Source organism: Pleurodeles waltl, chromosome 8 (assembly GCF_031143425.1).
Source record: "Pleurodeles waltl isolate 20211129_DDA chromosome 8, aPleWal1.hap1.20221129, whole genome shotgun sequence".
NCBI classification, from domain to species: Eukaryota; Metazoa; Chordata; class Amphibia; order Caudata; family Salamandridae; genus Pleurodeles; species Pleurodeles waltl.
Window position 1 is genome coordinate 1,499,274,424 of NC_090447.1, and position 21,570 is coordinate 1,499,295,993.

Sequence of the window (21,570 nt, forward strand, 5' to 3'; positions counted from 1 at the left end):
GTTTGTTGTGAGCAGAAATTCATCCCTGGAAGAATGGAGGTCTGTCTGCAAGGTCTCGTAAATAGCAGGAAATGGTTACTTCAGGAGAGGAAGATGCACATCCGTCTTCTACAGCTAAGGACCGTCTCTAGGAATTCAGTCCATTCTCCTGAGAATAAAACAATTGTTGCTAGCCTGGTACCCACAGTAGCAAACAATGTACTTATTGAACAAGCGGTAAGGAATAGTCATACCTACTCGCCAAAAAAGTATAAAACGTCTGAAAATGTACATAAGAACATCAAATATTATTAAAGGTAGACGAACTAGTGGTGGACACTCAGCAGAACATGCCATAAGTGGGATTGGACCAGCACCAACTGTCAAATCTTTAAAAAATTGGAAAGCCCTAAGTTGGACTTAATTGCAACATCACTCAACCATAAATGTTGATACTTCGCCAGCAGATTCCACAGATGGGACCATGGGGTAATGCCTTCCAAATAACCTGGACAGGGATATTTGCTTTTGTGTTTCCCCCTCTTCCTTTGATACCCAGACTCAGAAGATAAAAAGAGAGCCATATCAGAATATTCTAATAGCTCTAGCGTTGCAAAGACAACATAAGCTACTTCTGTTGGAACATGGCAAAGACATTGATACAGAAGCTACTTCTCCTATTGGAACAATGCAATATCCAGCCCAACACGAGGGATTTTAGCAATGAAAAAAGGTCAAGATGTTCATCCAGTACTGGAGTTTGTTTGTCTTACTGGCTCCTGAATACATTGAATTCAACCCCTTGAATATCTTAGATGATTGTAGAGAACTTTTGGCAAATGCCAGAGCAGAAACATCAAATAAAATGTATAAAGCTTAATGGGTTCCCTTTGGTGCCCTCAGAACAGCGTTCACCCTTTTTGCTCTCTACCTGAACAGATTGTGCCTTTCTTGTTGCATCTGGCATGCTACGGTCTCTCGTAATTTAGTGAAAGTCCACCTCTAGTAGTAATCGTTGGGTTTTAAAGATCTTCAGACCAAACATTACTCTGGTCCAGCAGACTATTCATAGAGTTCTCTTAAAAAAAAAAAAAAAAACTCTCCAGAGTTTTTCCTTTCATCAAAAAACTTACTCTCTCATGCCACTTAAATATAGGACTTTCACAATTGATAAAAAGCCTGCTTGAGCCTATTCATAAGGGAGATATGAAATATCGATCATGGAAGATGGCTTTGTTAGCCCTTCCTTCTGCAAGATCGATTACTAAAATTCAAGCTTTTGCTATAAAAGTTCTGTACGTACAACAGAGATGACAGGGTCATTTTTAGGAACAGTCCTCATTTTATTCTTAAAATGCCATTGTATTTCCATCTAAATATAATAGTTATTTGCAAGTTGATTGGAAATCCAGCTAATGCAGCAGAAAGAGCACTTCATACTCTTGATAGAAAAAGATGCTTACATTTTGTATTGAGGAAATGAAGACGTTTAGAAAGTCTGATCTGTTCCGAATAGCCTGTGCGCCTCTGAAAAAAGGATATGCTTGGACAGGGTACAAAACCCATTGGGTCTTCCATGGTAAAGAAAGATATCCTTTGAATGGTAAACTTAGACCACACTCAGCAGGTGCTGCTACATCTAATGCTCTGTTTGCTGGTGTATCCTTACTAGAGTGCAGAACTCCTACCTGGAATTAAAAGGCATACATTTGAGACATTACTGCCTGGATGCCACAACAATGGACGATGCAGCAATGGATCAAGCAGTACTTCACTATTCATTTCATTTATGTGAGCTCCTTCTTTATATAATTGGATGTTAACCTTAATATATGCTTCCCACTTCCGCTTAGAGAACATTCTCGTACATCGTTCACTGCTTGATATTAGGATTGGAGCATGTGAAGCTATTAAAGATTCAATAATTGAGAAAAAACAACTCACCTGTACACATGTGAACCGCCACCCTCGTGGCCCCCCTAAAGAAGCTCACCACTTTATTACCGCCTCTAGTTTACCTTTGCACTTTTTGCTGGGAAATCTGATGTATGCTTGCCCTTGAGGGGAAAGTGATTCAGGAGCGGCTACCTTATTGGCTCAAGTCTGATTCTTATTAAAATTATGTGAATTGGTTAACAATGTCACTTGTTTAAGTTTTGTGCTTCATGCTTTTTTTTTTATACTACTTTTGTTTTTACTGTGGGACCTCCACCTCGCGACCCGGAAGCTTCAAGCAGGTGAATCTATGAAAGAGATAATTTCTGTAGTGTACTGGTAAGTACCTTTTTTTTTATGGCTGTGACACGAAAGGATGAAGAAAATGGATAAGGCAACGAGTGAGGGAATTTCTACAGTGAAAATTACATAAGGAAACCATTGTCCACCTCTTGCAGCTGATGCTCACTCACCAGTTCATCCATCTACGCACCAAGTCACTCCCTCATTAACTTTGTAATTCATTCTTTTGGAACTTTTTCAGGAATCATGAGTCCTAGGTCCGAGAGACTGTCAATCTGTCTTTTGCTACTGGTGTCCTGTGGCTTCATCTTACTATTGTGCCTAATACTGAGCACCATGTACACCCATGTATCTGGCTTATCTGGTTAGTGCAGTTGAAGTGAAGTCTCACTCTGTGGGCGTGGTGTGGGGTTACGAACTCTACAAAACAACAAACATTAATATTTTGCTGGCTAGACAATGCTGAGTCTTTCGAAAATTAACTACTCTTATCACACACACCAAGCATACTGTATGTAAATTTAAGAGGCAAATACTCCTGAAGAATATTAGTATTTCTTCTTGAGAGGATCAGGAATACTGTGTCCTTAGGTGGGAAAAGGGGGGAATGGGAGGGATTGACTTGTTGGGAGCTGGCACTTCTGATTACTCCCTTCCCATCTTTATGGGTATTTTATTCAATCCAGCTGGTATTTTCCCATGGTACATGATAGTGCCCTATCAGTCATCAAGATAGTGCCTGTTCTTTCCTGGTTGGCATGGCAGAGCTAGTGTGGAGGGTAGTGCCTTCAGCTTATTCACAGCCAATGTCTATTATGGCCCCGGCATGGTGAACCAAGTGAGTAGACAGCACCAGTGTCCATTGAGGAGGCTGCATCAGACTTGTAGTGCACATCACTTAGGATATCTTGCCGTTTAGGTTCCAGCCTGGGCCCAGTAAGAAAACCAATGAGGCAAACAAATTAAATTCCCCACTCATGGTCATAACAGTAAGAACTCAGGTATAGACCCAGGCTGCCCTGTCAATGGAGGTTTTCCTCTAACACTCTTGATTCTTTTTTTAGGAAGATCAGATTGTGATCCTGAGTCTTCTGTCTGTTAAAGTTATATTTCTTGGTGCTCATGTGCTCAATTATATAGATTTGAACTCGTCTTGATTGCCTGATTTGAGGGAGCCACAGTTCTGTCCATGCTGTGGAGACACGCAGGGGCTCCCGGGTGTAGGAGGCTGGCCTGGTTTGTAGTGGGTACCGAAGGTACTTACACCTTCTATCAGGTCCAGTTATCCCTTATTAGTGAAATGTAGAGTGCCTAGAAGCCAGGCTCTCTAGGGGTAGTGTGAATGAGCAGCCAAGGCCTAACTAGGAGACATGCAAAGCTCATGGAATACCACTGTAGTTACACAGTACTCACACACATGAAAGAAAATACTCTGTTACAAAAATAAAGGTACTTTATTTTGGTGACACAAATGCCAACAAATACCATAGACTATACTCCCTTAGGAGGTAAGTAATGCACAAATTATATATACTAGTATGCAGAAATAGCTGTAAAAACAGTTAGAAAACAGTGCAAATAGTGAAAATCACAATAGTTAGAAATGGGCCTGGTGGAAAGACAAACCATATACTTAAAGTGGAATGCGAAATTTGTTTTTTTACCTAGACAAGTGTAGTGCGTAGAAGGGGGCTGGGAGTATTCTAAAACACCAAAGGTGAGTAATAGAACCCACCCCAGAGCCCAGGAAAGCAGGAGTAAATCACAGTAACTTTCCTAGAACACACAAGAAAGATTATGCAAGAACCAGAAGAGACAGCAAGACACCAACAATGGGTTCCTGGACCTCAAGAACTGTGGAAGAAGGGGACCAAGTCCAAGAAGCACTGAAGAGTCCAGGGAGAACAGGAGCCCCTGCTAATCCGGATGAAGGAGCAAAAGAACCACCACTGGTGAACAGACAGTACTGCACCCAAGAAGACAGATGCTGGTTCCTGGTTGGTGCAGAAGATGCCCCACGCCGGATGGATGATTGCAGTCTGGTTTGCGTTGCTGGATTCAGCCAACAAGCCTTGGCACACACAAAGCTCGCAGTTAGCGGAAAATGGTGCTGCCTGGAACCAGGAGGGACCTGGTCGACTCCACCCAGGAGGTTGGGGGGGGAACTGGTCTGAGAGGTGGCAGTAGCTGGGGCTGCCTGGAAAACCTCAGAAGGCTGGAATGGCAATACTGGGGGTCTTCTAAAGAGCCCTCTGGTGTGCATGGAATCATACAACCAATGCTTGCAAAAGCATTGGGGTATGATTCCAACATGTTCGATACCAAACATGCCTATGTTCGGAGTTAACATTATGTAGCTGGGCATAGGTAATGAACCATGTCCACTCCACGCGTAAAATGGCGTCCCCCACACTCATGAAGTCTGGGAAAATGGCCTGCAGTAGGGGTGACTTATAAGTGACCTGCTGCAGTGTAGATGGCAGTGAAAGGGTGCATGCACCTTTTCACACAGGTTGCAATGGCAATCCTATAGAAGCCTTTTCAATAGCTCCCTATGGGTGACAAAAGAAATGCTGCAGCCCATAGGGATCCACTGGAACCCCAATGCCCTGGGTACCTAGGTACCATGTACTAGGGGCCACCAGTATGCCAATAACCATAATTTAAGGGAGAGAGCGTAACTACCGGGGTCCTGATTAGCAGGATCTCAGTAGACAGTCCAACACACTGACAGACACGCCAAAAGTCGGAGTAACCATGCTAGGAAGAGGCTACTTTCCTACACCGGGCCACAACCTTACAGTGCTTGTTAAAGCAGTAGTCCTTGGTATGTACCACTTAGGCTCCTTTTCAGTCTCTATCTTTCACAACATCTCCCACATGCACGGGTACCTCCAGTGTCCCTTCTGATCAGTTGTCATTCACTTTCCCTCAGAGCGTGGCCCAAATAGCCCCTTCTGACCGTTCTAGTCAAGGTTCCCAAATGTCTTGTCTTGAAGCTGGCAGGAATAGTTGGCTGTGGTTACCCAAAGCCTACAGGGCTTCCCCTGATTCGGGTAGAGAAATCTTGCCACATTAGCTGGAAGTGCCTGCCTCATCTTTATACCAATGTTGATAGTAGATCTGTATTCCAACAGTCATCGAAGATAGATTCTGAGCACCTCATTCCAATCCTACTCAGCATCAGTTGTCTTAGTAAACTGCTAGCAGGAAGGTGGGGTTAAGCTGCGAGTCTTCTGTCTTGAGAGACCTAAAAATGGAGTCTTCCCCCACTAAACTACCTGCCAACCTTTTGTTGGTAGCCATTTCAGGAAAGGGCAGGATGGAAATCTTTGTTCTGTAGTGGGGCTTTCTGTCTCCTCCACAGCCAAAGATGTGACACTGCAGATGATCTCTCCAATGTCCTGGAGAAAAACTGCAATTCACATTGCCTTGAGGGAGCGCCTCCAGTCCTCTGCCTTAGTTACAACTTGGACGCAGGAAATACAAAAATGAGTGTGCCATGCACTCATCCTGTACACACAGCAATAATGTATACACATGCAGTACATGGATGGGCATCTCACCCGATTACAGGGGACTGGTAGACCAATTTTACAAACCGTGTGTCCCTCCCTGCCAGACTGAAAAAGGATAGTCCTGCAGTACAGTCTTATTGCTGCCATGAATGCCCGTTATCTACAGGCTAGGGAGCTGATAGTCATCATCCAGACCACAGAGCTCTGCTCTGTACCACAGAAAAGCATTCAGTGCACATGCAAGACTGAGTACTAGGGCAGTTAGCCTGCAGAACCGAGAGAGAAGACCTTGATGCAAGGGTGTAGGAAGCTGGCCTTGTGTTTGGTGAACACCTACCAGCTCCAGGCAACCCCTATTAGTGAATGAAGACAGTGTCTAGGATGCCAGGGCTCTCCAGAGGTAGCTGTGAATAAGCAACCACGACTTATCTAGGAGTGTAAAGCACTTGCAATACCACAGCAGTTACACAGCAACTTATCACACCTGAAAGGAACCATACAATGTTATAGAAATAAAAGTACTTCATTACTGCACTGAACTAGATTACTTATAGGCAGTCCCCCAACTGGAGGTAAGTACAATTTTGCTTCTCTTCCACTACACCCCCCCCCCCCCCCCCCAACAGCATTGGCAAGAAACTATAGAAAATAGCTAGGGCCCTAGGGGAGTGCCAAACGATACCATAAAGTAGTGGAATGCAAAGTGAAATCCCCCACTCAAGGACATGGAGTCGTTAGAGGGGAGCTGAGAGAACACTGGACCCCCCCCCCCCCCCCCCCCCCCCCCAAGAGGTGGGTACCTAGGTGGCCCCCTGCGACCAGGATTGTGCAAGACCAGACGACCCCAAAGGTGGATTCTGGAAGAAGAGGACCTGCAAAAGAAGGGGACAGAATCCAATCCACGATGGAGTGTCCAGACTGGACAGGAGCCACTACTCACCCTTCTGTGGATGAAGATCCGGGTCGACGGGGGTAGAAGATAATCAGCTGTGGAGCATGGGAGCTGTGCAGATGATGTACCACCTCGGTCACCGGGTTGCAGTCAGTCAGTGGTCAGGAGAACCACAAACAAGTCTTGGCAAATGCGAGTTGAGCAAAAGATGAGTTGCAAGGCTGAACAGGACCAGCAAGGTCCTGGGGACTCAACCCTTGGTGGAGAGTCCAGGCTGACCCCTCAGCAGTTTAGAGAGCCAGCAGAATCTGTCACAGACACACCACTGGCAGCAGGCACAGTAAGTTGCAGTGAGGTCCAATCAGCATACGTGGCTGGAACAGCAGAGAGAAGACTGTCCTTGGAAGTATGAAGTGCTGGAGGCTGGGACTACTTGGAGCCTGAAGATCCCTTGGAGCAGGAGTCAACAAGCCTTGATTGCTGTAAGATTCGAAGTGCACAGGTGTACTGTTCTGCAAGGAGAAGCAAGGGCTCCCTACCTCCCAAAATGGAGAGAGGGCAGAGAGGACCAAAGGGACCACGCCGGACCACCACCTTTGCTGCAAAACCCATGCAGTTCCAGAGGAGGGCAGATCCATGCTGCCAGACGTTGTTGCTGTAGGTGCCTGCATATGCAGGGGACTGACTCCTTCACTCCAAGGGAGATTCCTTCTTACTTCCGGGTGCAGCTGATGTCTTGCCGACCCTAGAGGATGCACAGCAGTGGAAATGTTGCAATTACTGGAAGAAGCTGGGGAACCAATTTTGCAAGGCGAAGTCGTCTCGGGTGTTGTAGTCTTGTTGGTTCCTGAAGTTTTGAGTTATGGTACTGATGGCCAGGAGCAGAAGAGTTTGATGCAGAGAAGTCCTGGTGGAGTCTTACGTGCTGAATCTGGGGACACACCCACAAGGGAGTCCCTAAATAGCCCTAAGAGGAGGTTTGATCACTTTGCACGGTGACCACCTATCGGAGAGGGTCACTGACGTCACCTACCTAATCTGCCCACTCAGATGCTCCTAGAGACCTCTGCAGATCTTGTTTTCAAGATAGCAAAATCAAGTGGCCACCTGGAGGAGCTCTGGGCACTGTCCCTGGGGTGGTGATGGACAAGGGAGCAGTCACTCCCCTTTCCGTTGTCCCATTTTGTGCCATAGCAAGGACCGCTGGTCCCTGGACTGGTGCAAGCCAGTTTATGCAAGGAGGGCTTCAAAGAAAACCGGTGGCTTAGGGTGGCTACCCCTCCCCAGCCTTGTAGCACCTATTTCCAAGGGAGAAGATGTTGCTTCCCCAACCCACAGGAAATCCCCTGCCTGAGCTGGTCAAGCAGCAGGAGGGAGGAACCCTGTCTGAGGGGTGGCAGCAGTGTGGGCTGCCTGTAAAACCCTGGAAGACTGGTAGGAGCATTACCGGGCAACCTCTAAGGAGTCCCCAGAGTGCATGGAATCATGCCACCAATACTGACATTAGAATTGGGATATTATTCTGACATGTTTGACACAAAACATGCCCAGGTTCGGAGTTACCATTTTGTAGCTGGACCACAAATGGCTTCCAAGCACTTCCGAAGTCCAGTGCATTGGAACAGGGGTGCCCTCACACACAGGAACCTTTATCCTGCTTTTTGGGCTGGAAGGGCTTGCCATAGGGGTGACTTACAGTGACATGATGGTGTAACCTGTAGTGAAAGAGTGCATGCACCTTTTCACGCAGGCTGCAATGGCAGGCCTGCAGTCACATTTTGCATGCTACCCCATGGGTAGCACTATATATGCTTCAGCCCAAGGGGTACCTCTTGTGTACCAATGCCCTGGGAACCTAAGTACCATATATTAGGGACTTATAAGGGGGACACGAGTATGCCAATTGTAGAGTGCACAAAGGTCCCAGGCAACCATATTTGGATGGAGAGAGCACAATCACTGGGGTTCTGGTTAGCAGGATCCCAGTGAAAACAGTCTAAGCACACTGATTACAGGTAAAAAGTGGGAGTAACCTTGCCAAAAAGAGGGTACTTAAATACAAGGGGCATACCATTTACACATCTTAACATGACCACGTCCAACCACAGGCAAGCACACCCCTCAATAACCTTTTCCTAAAAAATCCAGACTAGTCTGCCAATGCTTTTTTTCCATTTAACTTTTAATTGTAGAGGGAAAAAAGTTGGCACCGGTTGCATACAATGGTCATAGATTGTAAACTTTCTTCTCATTTTTAAAATGTTTGGCTCAAGGCTCTCATTAGTTTCTTATATGCAACCACTTATAGACTAAAGTTGCTAGACCTAAAAGGTACAAAATGTTTGTTACATTTCTAAAAAAGTGTGTGTTGGTGGTATGTGGTGTTCTACGTCAGTAATTATTTTAAATGTTTAGATTGTCTGGATCATTTTGCACGTCTCAATCACTTTTTTTAATTTATTTTTTTAACTACTTTAGGTACTGCATTAGCAGCGCTTTAGCACCGCTTTATGAAATCCCACTTTCGAATGCCCATTTACCTCTTCAAGACAGTGATCCACATAATTCTATGAACCCCAAAATGGTGGTACTTGATGCTGGACGTTTTCAGGTAGGCTTTCTTCTTCTAGGAATGTTATACATTTCAATTGTAATTATTTGATTCTCCTAGCTTCTCTGATCTTAATCCATGAAACATAATATAGATATTACCTCGGTGATGTGAAGGAAATTTTCAGTTTTGCTAGAGATATGGAGGTAAAGATTATGCATTATTTTTCTCCTTTGATTGAACAGCTAAAACATCTCAACAAATTTGTTTTCACACCTTCAACTCCCATGAGTCATTCCAAAGCACAGACATAGCTTCATCCAGTCAGCAGCCACTGTCTCAGTAGAAAATCCTCTAGAGGAAGTAGCACCACCTCGTTCTTCATGTGAAGCAGCATAGTCTTGAACCTCTAAGCCTCCATTCCGGTTTCTGATCCGCTGCTATGAATATAGTATTACATTTGTCCTCCCCTTTAACACCACTATATGTATCAACTTACACAACTTGTTACCACTGTCAATTCTGAAATCCAACATTGACTGTTGCATAAACAACTTTTAAGAAAGTGTTATCCGATCAAAATCCACCTTGGAATATTTTCAAGCTTAATACTTGGATCTTAGAAGGGAAGATATATATCCATTTTAAGGGCAGCAAGCCTTTCAAAGGTTTATCAGGCAGGGTAATCCTTGCCTGTGTACCCTTAATAGAATTGAAACTTTCCATTTCAACAGCTGGACATTTTTAATTCTGGGTAAGGACAAGAGGTGTGTAATTTGCATGTTCCATAAGTAGCAGAAAAGAAAATATGTTAAAGGTGTAGTCTAATAACCAAAGGGAAGTATTCACCCTTGCTTTTTGCCGCACCTACCATACCTATCTGGCGATGGTTGGGGCAAGATCCTGTCCATACGTATCAGTTGGAGGTCAGTGATACTCTTTAAATGCTTCCAACGCAGCCCTGTCATCTGCGAACAAGCTTTGATACAGAACACCACACGTAAAAAAAGCTGTGTAAGAGATCAAATGTATATTTGATTTAGTGCTCCTAGATCTTCCAGGCCAGTGTCTTGGATGGTCAAGTGCCCAGATGTCTAAAAGCCTACGACAGGCTATCGAACAAAGCAAATAGCTAAGCCAACAACTCCTTCTGAGAAATAATCTTTATTACGCCAGTGCAAGAATGCTTAAACACCAAGTAAACACCCACCACCACCCAAATTTGAAATAGCTAGGTTCTGACTGGACAATAGCATAATGCCTGTGGTCGACCAGCAAACCAAAGTGTACTCTCCCACTAGTAAGTCACTCGCATACATATATCCCAGTTTCAGGCTGTGTAGGGACTGTTGCAGTCAGAAGTCTGTGATGGATCGTCACAAAGTATGCTTATGGTATGTGGGGTCGTACCATAACTCCAGGACCTGGAAGAACTGACTCAGATTTAACCCGAAGGCCATATAGGGCCACAAGGCTAAATTTCACATCGCCAAGCAAAAGTCTCCACGATGCAACTTGTTGAAGGAAGTGCCTGTTTCTGCCCCAAAGTTGTTCCCAGCAGATCATTGTGGTCTAAGTCTTTGGGTAAGTCTGGAAAAAAAGCATAAGTCAAAACGGTATTTGGCACCTTCCCACTACTCCCGGATTTCAGAGAGGGTCTTAGAGCATCAACGTGGCTCTTGGTCCCACTCAGTCTCTGTGTGAATTTTGACTTTAGTCCCAGCACGCTAGGGTTGTCGGGTCCATTGGTGGCGGAGCAGCAGGTAGAGGCCTTCAGTCATACTGCACATTCTTGGCATTTTACTAACTCCCTCTGGTACTCCTTTGGGCTCCAAGTACCCGTAGTGGACTGCATTCAGACTCCCGGCGGCTGGCCTGCCCTCTGCTCAGTATGTGCCCCTTGAGCCTGTTTCTGGTTCAGAAAAAACCTGGGCACCGGCTCCATCTCCAGTGCCAGGTCTCTTCCCATTGACTCTAGAGGAGAATGAGAAGCGTATTGTGTTGTTGGACTTCAAACAGAATCCACCATGACCTTGACTGAGATCACTTCTAGTTCCCACTTGCACGCATCCAGAAGGCATTACTTATTTCATCAGTTGTCCCTTACGACATAATGGGGCCCAAACTTTCAGTCTTTTTGACGTTGTCTCGGACAACAACTAATATGATGAAACTGATGATCATGTTCCACAATATGAGGATAACTGGTATGAAGTACTCTTAGGATGCCAGTGGACTGAATACTTATTCGGGTACTGGCCTCATGTCGTCTACTGGTGCTGCTATGAAGGAAAGCTGTTATGCTTAGGATGGCATAAATTCTAGACTTTTAGCTCCCCACTATGAAAGTGAATACCAATGTGCTAACTGAGCTACTTATACCAGATCAGACCCCTAAGAAGCCTCTGTTACCGTTCAGTGAGGCTCTCACTAATACCCTTGTGGATACCTGGTCGAAACTATTCAGGTCAACCAGTTAACAGGCATGTCACTTGCTGCCATCATCCCAGCAACTTAGTGTTCCATACACAGTGTTTAACACCTGAGTTTGGTGGTGCAGGCATACACCAGCAAAGTTAATCCCAACGCCTTTCCTACCACTCTGTCTGATTGTGAATCTAAAAGAGTAGAGACATTTAGAAAACCAACGTCCCTCCCTAAGGGCCGCCTAGGCTGCTACTCCAATGCATGCCTTGGGGACAAAGTGGCACATGTTTTACTGCCTGTTCCAGCCAACTTTCGAGTGTTGCTTCCAGAGGCTATTCATAAAGGCTGCAATCCAGCAAAATTTGTCATATGCTGTGGCTTGGATACGGCCGACCGTTTTGGTTGAGCAATGGGCACTCGTGTGGCTCTTCAGCGCGACGCCTGGATAAGGTCTTTGAGCTTTGCCGAAGATATCTAAACATTTCTGATGGAAGTGCTGTTTGTTTGACGGGTCTCCCCTCCTTGGCAAAAAAGGATAGTAGGACCACAGCACATTCATTGGATCTTTCTACTTCTGCCACTGAGCTCCCCCAACATTTTCACCGCCTTTTGTGTGGTCTTGGGTTTTCAGCTTTGCAAATGCCTGACACCTCCACTAAGCAATCCTTTCATTCCTTTTGTAGCTGAGGCTATGGTTCACAAGACTGCGCCCTGGACAGCAAGGCCAGAGTGCATATTAGTCACCTTCTACTCCAGCATCTGTAAAACTGCTTTACTATGTTTTTGTCAGCACACATTCACTCTTTTGGAGGTGGGATCCAACATTTCCTGCATAAGTGGTTCCTCCAAATTGTACATTGAGGAAACATCCTCCCATTTCATTTTACCTCGCTACACCTTCCACCACCATCAGGGCAGTTGTCAGCGAACCATCTGATAGTCTTCAAGCAAGAAGTGGTGATCCTTTCAGCCAAAGGAGCCATTCAGTGTGCTATGTCCTCGGAAATGGAAACTGGGTACTACTTTAGCTACCTCTTTGTGCCTAAGGATGGAGGTCTTCGTCCTACTTTAGATCAATCTCTTCTCTGTGTATTTCTGAGAGAGGGACAGATTCAAGGTTCTCAGACTAATCCAGGTCCTGACTGCCCTAGACTCCAGAGACTGGATGGTGGAGTTGGACGTGCAGGACACTTATTTCTATATCCCCGTCCTGCAAGCCCATAGGCACTACCTGCAGAACACAGTATACCAGGAGTGTTTTCAGTTTGCATAGCTCACCAGTGCCCCCTTTTGGCCTCTCCAGTGCCCCTTCAAAAGTGAAGATGCAGGTCGCAGCACATTTTTAGAGGTCGGTGGTACCAGTCCTCCTCAACAAGTGACTCCTGAAAGTGGGCTAGCACCAGGCAGTCATCAACCACCTCCAGACAACAACAAACCTAACATCATTGGAGTCATTATCAAAGTGCCAGTCACTCCTCTTCTTCTCTAAGGCTGCTATTCATTGGAACCATCATACATACAGTGTAGTTCCATGCCTTACAATTCCCTGCAACCTCTCCCTCCCCCAAACCTCATAGAGAGGCCAAGACATCCAGGCTATAATCTTGATGTTTCAGCCTTGATCCTGGATCTCTGTGCGGATAACTGTAAGGTTCTTGGGGTTGTTGGCATCTTACATCCTGTCAGCTAAACATACCAGGTAGTGCATGTGGGTTTTGCAGTGCAAACACAAATCCCAGTGAGCACAACATCAGGAAATCTGATTGTATTTAGATTTCGGAGGAGACTGCAAAAGGCCTGAAGTGGAGGATACTGGACCGCAATATGATCAATGGCAGACACCTCCCCATACCCCACCCAGAGCTGATTGTGGTTACAGAAGCATCAGTTAGTTTGAGGAGGCCATCTAGCAGCGGTAATCAGAGGCCTCTATCAATTAAGTGATATTTGTAGAGCACGCCTTACCACCTGCGAGTGTATCCAGGTGCTTGCTGTAAGTCTTATTTGAAGATCAGGGTCATGAGCCCCTTCCTAAAATCGGTGGGCATGGGCGAGGTGCAAAGATGGAGGGCGAGGGTGTTCTAGGCTCTGATGGCGAGTTGGGAGAAGGAACATCCTCTGGCATATGGCATCAGCAAATCCACAGGATCTGGGGAAGGTGAGCAGAGGTTCGGGGGGTTGAAATTGGAAACGGTGGTTCAAGTAGGTGGGTCCTTAGTTGTAGAGGGCTTGTTAGGTCTGGGTCAGGAGCTTAAAGTGGCATCTCTTCTGGACCGGGAGCCAGTGAAGGCGTTTCTGGGTTCTCTTGGGCAGGTTGAGGAGCAATCTGGCCTCGTGGCTGTATTCTGGATCATCTGGAGTTTTTGCATGAGTTTGGAGGTGGTGCCTGCATAGAGTGCATTGCCGTAGGCCAGTCGGGTGGTGATGAGGATATGCATTAATCTTCCTGGTGGTGATGGGGTGCCAGTTGAAGATTCTGCTAAGTGTGTGGAAGCAGACTGAGGACCGTGTTGACCTGCCTTTTCATGGAGCGTTCGCTATTTAGGATGATGCCAAGGTGGCAGGCAGGGTATTTCGGCGTCGGGGTGGGTCCGAGTTCAGATGGCCACCAGGAGTCATTCCAGAGGGCGGTGTGTTCGACAAAGCACTTCCATCTTGTCCGTGTTGAGCTTCAGGCTGTTGTGCTTTTTCATGCTTCAACGTTCTTCATGCAGTTGTGGAAGCTTGTTTTAGTTGAGGTTGGCAGAGAGCAATAGGACGAACTGAGTGTTGGCATAGGAGATGCTGTTGGTGCTGTGCGATCTGACGATGTCGGAGTGATGTGATGTAGATGTTGAAGTGTTGGGCTGACGGATGAGACTTGGGAAACGCTGCAGATGTTGTGCTTGGCTTGCAATGTAAAGGGAGAGAGGCGGACCTTCTGGGTGTGTCCTATGAGAGAGGAAGCCATCCATCCGAGCGCGTTGCCTGTTACACCAATCTGGCACATGTGATCGAGAAGTGTGTGCTGGGAAACTGTGTCGAAGGCCGCCGAGAGGTAAAGCAGGATCAGGTCAGCTCTGTTGAGTAGGGTGTGCATGTCTGTTGCAGAGATCAGAGCTTTCTCAGTGCTGTGGGTGGTTCTGAATCCAGATTGGGAGGGGTCTGCTAGGTTGTTTTTCTCCGGGTTTTCCGTGAGTTTGAGGTTGATGGCCATCTCCGGGACTTTGGTGGGGGAATGGCAGCGGTGAGATGGGACAGTAGTTCTTGTAGGAGGCTGGTCCTCTACGTGGTGTGCAAAGCTAGGCACACTGTGCAGGGGTTCCAGGCAACCACACAATGGTTTCCAGGGGTAAAAACTAGACCACCTAACGCTCTAATTTTTAAGGTAGCTTGGTCAAGCAGTTAGGCCAATCTTGCAGAAGTGCAAAGCATTTGTTGTACTCATAGCATCACTTTCAACTCACACTCAAAGGAATATCTCTAGGCCAATTTATAAAAAATACTTCTGATTTTTATGTAATTTTTAACACCAAGATTATCAAAATGTAAGTACTTTTTTAGATGAATTTTTGAAGTTGAATAAAAAAAGTATTTTTGTGAATAATTACGCTCCATAAGAATCAATGGAGGCTCACCTTTAAAACTACATATAAAATCAAGCAGTTGGTTTACCAAGTTTTTCTTTAGCAGGTTGGTCGAGGTCGTCGGTGGGCACACTGTGCCAGCTGGAGAAGTATGGGTGACTCCCGGGAGAAGGTTGCTAGAGCTGGTGCAGGGCCACTGGGGGGACAACTTGGAAAAACACTGCACAGGTAAGCTTAAAAATTGATCTTTGGTGTCCACTTGGAGTGTTGAGGTCGCAAGGGGGTGGTGGACCCTTAGGGCACAGTAGGTTCTTCTGTTCAGGGCACGGAGTGGCTGGGTGCAGAGCAAATCTGTAAGCCAGGAACTGTGTGCAAGGATTCCTCGAGGAGGTAAGTTGGTTCTAAGGTCGTTCACAGGACATCGTGACCACTCTGGCAGGAGGTCTGGGTTGCTTCTGGAGTTCTTTGATTAGGGCTTAACCCTAGTCATTTTTCAGCTCCGGGCGGGGCTGTCTTTCCTTATGTCCGATGTAGGCTGACTAATACCCCGGGTATTGGCACAGTTTGGCCACTGGAGGTTGCAGTGCTACCAAACGTGGCATACTGGCAGGGTTTGCCCTCAGGGTTGTTGAGATGCAGCTTGGTTCAGCAGTTGTGTCCGGTTCGGGAGTTAGCAGTTGGTCAGTGAAGTGACCCTCCCTTGCTTGATGGTTTCATTGAGTTTTTAGAGTGGTACTTCCACTCTGGAGGGAGTTCTCTGGCGATTTGTGAAACCTGGAGGTCCTCTGGGGTTTTTGAAGGGTTGTCCAGCAGCTCAGCGGCGGTCAGGGTTTGCCGCCTTTTCAATGGTGTAGCACATCCACAGTTCTTGTGCTTCAGATCTTCTTGGTGCTAGTCGTCTTTTGTCTGTCGAAATGCTCTCCTGGTTTAGGGATGCCCACTAAATACTGTATTTAGTGGGCACCTAGTACTGACCAATGGGTCATCTACCTTATGGTGGCTACACCCACTGAGTGACCGCTTCCTGTGTTGAGTGGTTACTTCTCTGTCCCTAATTGGCTATTTCTGATGGATACAACTACCTGTGGATTCCTCACCTGATGAATACTCCCATGGCGCCAGCATTTGACGGAAATCTTCTTACTAGTCTCTGCACGTCGACGAGGACGTCACTCTAGCCCACGCGACGCCGTCTGACGTCATACAGGCAATAAGAAGTCCTCGCCGACGTGCCGATGACAGTTCCCTTTTTTCCGTGCATTCGAAACGGTTATCTTCGAGGGAGTTACTGTTACCTTCGTGGTTACAGTGTATTGTCTGCTGCGTAGTCTTCTCTGCGGTAACAATGTCTCAGAGGAAGTCGGGTTTCAAGCCCTGTCGAGAGTGTGGGGGCAAGATGTCAGTTACAGATCCTCACTCCGACTGTCTATGGTGTTTGAGCTCCGACCACGACGTCTCGACTTGCGATTCATGTCAACACATGAATCCGAAGGCCCTCAAAGAGCGCGAGGCCAAGTTATTCATGGCAAAGTCAAAGAAGAAGGAGAAACATCATAAGAAGTCTTCTTCGCCAAGGTCTCACCGGCGTCATCGAGACTCCCGGCGCCGTAGAGACTCACGACGTCACTCCAGCAAGGAGTCTCGTTCGAGGTCACCTTCGGCTCGGCGTCGGAGGACTTGGGAGGTCAGCCCCACGGTCACGCCGCATCCATCGACGCCGTTGCCCTCTCCGGCGTCACCGACTTCACCTGGTCAGGCGTCAGTGATTGAGGTGGTGCAGCCTCTTGTGTTTTCTCCGGCGTCGCAGACGTCGAGGCCGGCGTCGGGGTCGCCCTCGATCCAGGCACCCCAGTATCCGGCTTTTCCCACTCCTGGAGCCGATAGTACCGCGTTTCTTAATGCGATGTATACCATCTTTCAGCAGATGGCTCCAGGAGCTGCTCCGGCTGGTCCTTCGGGGCCCTTGGCCTTTTCGTTGGGTGATCCTGCGCCTCTTCGGCCGGCACCCTTTACGCCCTTTCTCCCTTTTGGGAATGTGGGCTCGGCGCCGGTGCCGGCGTCGGTGGCCGCTCCGGTGGCTTCGGATGTTTCGGCCCCGGAGGTTGCCCAGTCAGGATTTTGCCCTCGTCCTCCGGCTCCTGCCTCGGCGCCGAAGCTGCCTGTGGCGCCGGACGCGGCGTCAGATGCTTCTGGAGATCGGCGCCGTTCTTCGACGTCGGCGGAGGCCATGTCGACTCCGCGTATCGAGGAGAGACTTCATTCGAGGAGGCGTGCTCTCCGTCTTTTAGAAGAGCAAGAGTACCAGCGAGTCCTAGAGGAGGGAGAGATTGAGGACTCTGGAGACGGACTGCATGGTCTGGATACAGCCAGTGGGCTGGACACTTCCCCTGAGTGGGACCTTTCATCTCCAGGGGAATATACGGAGGAGGCTGCTTCCTTTCATGCTGTGGTGAGGAAGGCAGCGAGCTTTTTGGACCTGCCTTTGCCGGTGGCAGAGGCAAAGCAGAATTTGCTGACAGAGGTATTGCATCCGGCCTCTGCTGCAGCTGAGCCTCTCTTGCCATTTAATGAGGCTTTGCTGGATCCGGTGTTGGAGGTGTGGAAGAAGCCGGTGTCTTCCTCGGCCGTTCATAGGGCTGTGGCCAGGAGGTATCGAGCTGCACCATCTGACCCTGGCTTTCTCTCTAGACACCCTACGCCGGAGAGCTTGGTGGTGCAAGCCTCCTGTTCCTCAAAGTCAGCGCCTGGTTCCTTCCCGACGGTGCCTGGAGACAGAGACTCCAAGAAACTGGATGCGCAGTCCAAGAAAATATTTTCGTCATGCAGTTTGGCGTTGAAGGCCACCAACGCCACGTGCATTCTGGGGAGGTACATCCATGCGCTGATGGATGATATTTCGTCTTCATTCACGGAGCTTCCCCAGGGTCTTTTGGATGTGGTCTCGGACGCCCAGGCTGCCGCGACCCAGATTATCCAGTCTGGGCTGGACACGACCGACTCGGTGGCCAGGGCGATGGGCACGGCTGTGGTGGCAAGAAGACAGGCCTGGCTCCGAAACTCAGGGTTCTCTGCGGATGTGCAGTCGACCCTGCTGGACCTCCCGTTTGATGGGGACAGACTGTTTGGAGCCAAGGCAGATTCAGCCTTGGAACGATTTAAGGAGAGCAGAGCCACAGCCAAATCGTTAGGACTGCAAGCTCCTTCTTCCTCTGCCTCTTCTAGAATTTTCAGGAGGTTTCGGGGATTTGGGCGTGGCTCTTATTCCTCTTCCTTTCGGGGGAGGTTCCAGCAACCCGCCTCTTCCCTCCCCTATAGGTCATTTAGAGGGAGGGGGAGGGGTGGGGTCCGTACCAGAGGAGCCTCTCAACAGCACTCTGCCTCTTCCTCGTCCTCTGGAGGGGTGCAGCAGGGGAAGCAGCCTTAGGCTTCCACCGTTTCCCACTCACTCCTCTCCTGTAGGGGGAAGATTACAGCGTTTTCTCCACAAGTGGAAGTCTATCACAACGGACACTTGGGTTCTCGGCATTGTGGGAAAAGGCTACGCCCTTCCCTTTCGGGAGTTCCCGCCCCTCATCCCGCCCCGCCCATCTTATTGTTCAGAAGAACACCTCCTGTTGCTAGAACAGGAGGTTCAAGTCCTCCTTTCAAAGGGCGCGGTAGAGTTGGTCCCAGAGCAGGAAAAGGGTCGAGGTTGTTACTCAAGATACTTCCTGATTCCCAAAAAGGATGGTCAGTTGAGACCAATCCTGGATCTGAGGATCTTGAATTGGTTCCTCAAACAGGAAAAGTTCAAGATGCTGACCCTAGCACAGGTGCTTTTGGCGTTGAACAAGGAAGATTGGATGGTGTCTGTCGACTTGCAGGATGCTTACTTTCATATCCCGATACTCAAGTCGCACAGGAAGTATCTCCGGTTTGTGGTAGGGTCGCAGCACTATCAGTTTGCGGTCCTCCCGTTTGGTCTTACTTCAGCACCTCGAGTCTTCACAAAGGTGATGTCAGTGGTTGCGGCGGAGCTCAGAAGGAAGGGGATAGCAGTATTCCCTTACTTGGACGACTGGTTGATCAAAGCCAAGTCCCCGGAGCTTGTGTCGCATCATCTGCAGTCAACAACCCAGTTGTTGTTCGACCTGGGCTTTTCGGTGAACGTGCCCAAATCTCACCTGGAGCCCTCTCAGCGCCTCCTGTTCATAGGGGCAGTACTGGATACAACATTGAGTCGAGCCTTTCCTCCGCCTCAGCGGATTCAAGATATTCAGGAATTGGTTCCAATGTTTCGAAATGGAGCGGTAGTTCCAGTCCTCAAGGTCCTTCGTCTGCTCGGTCTGTTCGCCTCCTGCATTCTGTTGGTCACGCATGCTCGCTGGCACATGAGGGCTCTTCAGTGGTGCCTCCGAAGGCAGTGGTCTCAACACAAGGGAGATTTAGAAGGTACTGTCAAGATCTCCAGAGATGCTGCTGTGGAATTGAAGTGGTGGATTGCGGGCAACAATCTTTCACAGGGGAAGCCGTTCGCGCAGTCGCCACCAGTGGCCACGGTAATAACGGATGCCTCCACCCTAGGATGGGGAGCTCATCTGGGGGATCTGGAGATCAAAGGGCTTTGGTCTCCAGAGGAACAGGTGTTTCATATCAATCTGTTGGAGTTACGGGCTGTACGTTTGGCTCTCAAGGCCTTCCTCCCATCCCTTCGTGGTCAGTCGGTACAGGTCCTGACGGACAATACTACCACGATGTGGTACATAAACAAACAGGGAGGAGTAGGGTCGTACCTTCTCTGCAGAGAAGCTCTTCGGCTATGGTCCTGGGCAAAGGACCATCAGATTTGCTTGGTGGCAAATCATCTGGCCGGGGTCTTGAATGTACGTGCGGACAGTCTCAGTCGCCAATTCTCGGCAGACCACGAGTGGCGTCTCCATCCAGATCAAGTCCGTTTAATCTTCCAGATGTGGGGGTTTCCTCGGATAGATCTGTTTGCCACTCGGGAGAACGCGCATTGCCCGTTATTCTGCAGCCTCCAGTATCCGATGCAGGGAGCGTTGGGGGACGCGTTTCAGATAACCTGGTGCGACCAGTTGCTTTACGCGTTTCCCCCCATACCCTTGATTCCTCGAGTGTTGAGGAAAATTCGCCAAGACCGGGCCCAAGTCATCTTAATAGCTCCGGATTGGCCAAGGAGGGTATGGTACTCCGACCTTCTCCAACTCTCACTGTGCCCTCCGCTCCGTCTCCCTCTCAGGGCAGACCTCCTCTCGCAGTCGCAGGGGCAGGTTTTACACCCCAACCTCCAGAGTCTGCACCTACATGCTTGGAGATTGAACGGGGCAACCTGAGTTCCTTCTCTCTCCCGCCTGATGTAGTGGATGTTATCTTAGCGGCCAGGCGACACTCCACTAAATCTATCTACGCTAATAGGTGGTCTAAATTTGTTATGTGGTGTGGAGAGAGACAGATTGATCCCTTACATGCTCATCTGTCACATGTTTTGTCTTTTGCACTGTCTCTAGCGCAGAAAGGTTGTGCAGTAGCTACCATTAAGGGTTATTTGTCGGCCTTGTCAGCCTTCATTTGTCTTCCAGACCAACCATCGTTATTTAAATCCCCTATTGTTCTCAGATTCTTGAAAGGTCTTCTGAATCAATATCCTCCAAAACCATTCGTTATGCCTCAATGGGATTTGTCCTTGGTCCTGACTTTCCTTATGGGGTCCCCTTTTGAGCCTATGCATTCTTGCCCCTTAAGGTATTTGGTTATTAAAACAGTATTCCTGGTAGCTATAACATCTGCAAGGAGAGTGAGTGAGTTGCAGGCCTTATCGGTTAAACCCCCTTATATAACGTTTTATGGGGATAAGGTGGTGTTGAGGACCAAGGCTGCTTTCCTTCCGAAGGTTGTTTCACCCTTCCATTTGGCTCAGACAATCACTTTGTCCACGTTTTATCCTCCGCCTCATCCTTCAAAGGAGGAAGAAAGACTACATCGCCTGGACCCAAAAAGGGCGTTGAGCTTCTATATCGACAGAATGAAGGATATCAGGCTGGAGGATCAGCTGTTTGTCGGATACGTGGGCAAGAGGAGAGGAAAGGCAGTCCACAAGAGAACACTCTCCAGGTGGGTTGTTCTTTGCATTAAAATCTGTTACTCTTTGGCAAAGAAGGATCCGCCTGAGGGCATTAGAGCTCACTCCACCAGAGCTAAGTCGGCCTCTTCGGCCTTGGCCAGGGGTGTTCCTGTGGTCGACATCTGCAAGGCCGCAACTTGGTCGTCCCTTCACACTTTTGTGAAACATTACTGTTTGGACTCTGAGGTCAGAAGGGACGGTCATTTTGCACGGTCAGTGCTGCAGGATTTCTTGGTTTGACCATTTAGGCACCCACCGCCGGGCGTGGTACTGCTTTG

General features: G+C 48.1%; 1 protein-coding gene across 3 annotated transcripts in view; it reads left to right on the forward strand.

The window, feature by feature from the left end:
- Positions 1-21,570, forward strand: part of MAEL (maelstrom spermatogenic transposon silencer) — a 999,863-nt gene that overhangs the window by 854,887 nt on the left and 123,406 nt on the right. The window contains exons 10-11 of one of the 3 annotated variants that reach the window (XM_069202739.1): positions 9,106-9,238; positions 15,275-15,399. In XM_069202739.1, coding sequence (XP_069058840.1) covers positions 9,106-9,238; positions 15,275-15,399 — 258 coding nt within the window. The remainder of the gene's footprint in view (positions 1-9,105; positions 9,239-15,274; positions 15,400-21,570) is intronic. The other 2 variants (XM_069202740.1, XM_069202741.1) reach the window with 2 other exon arrangements.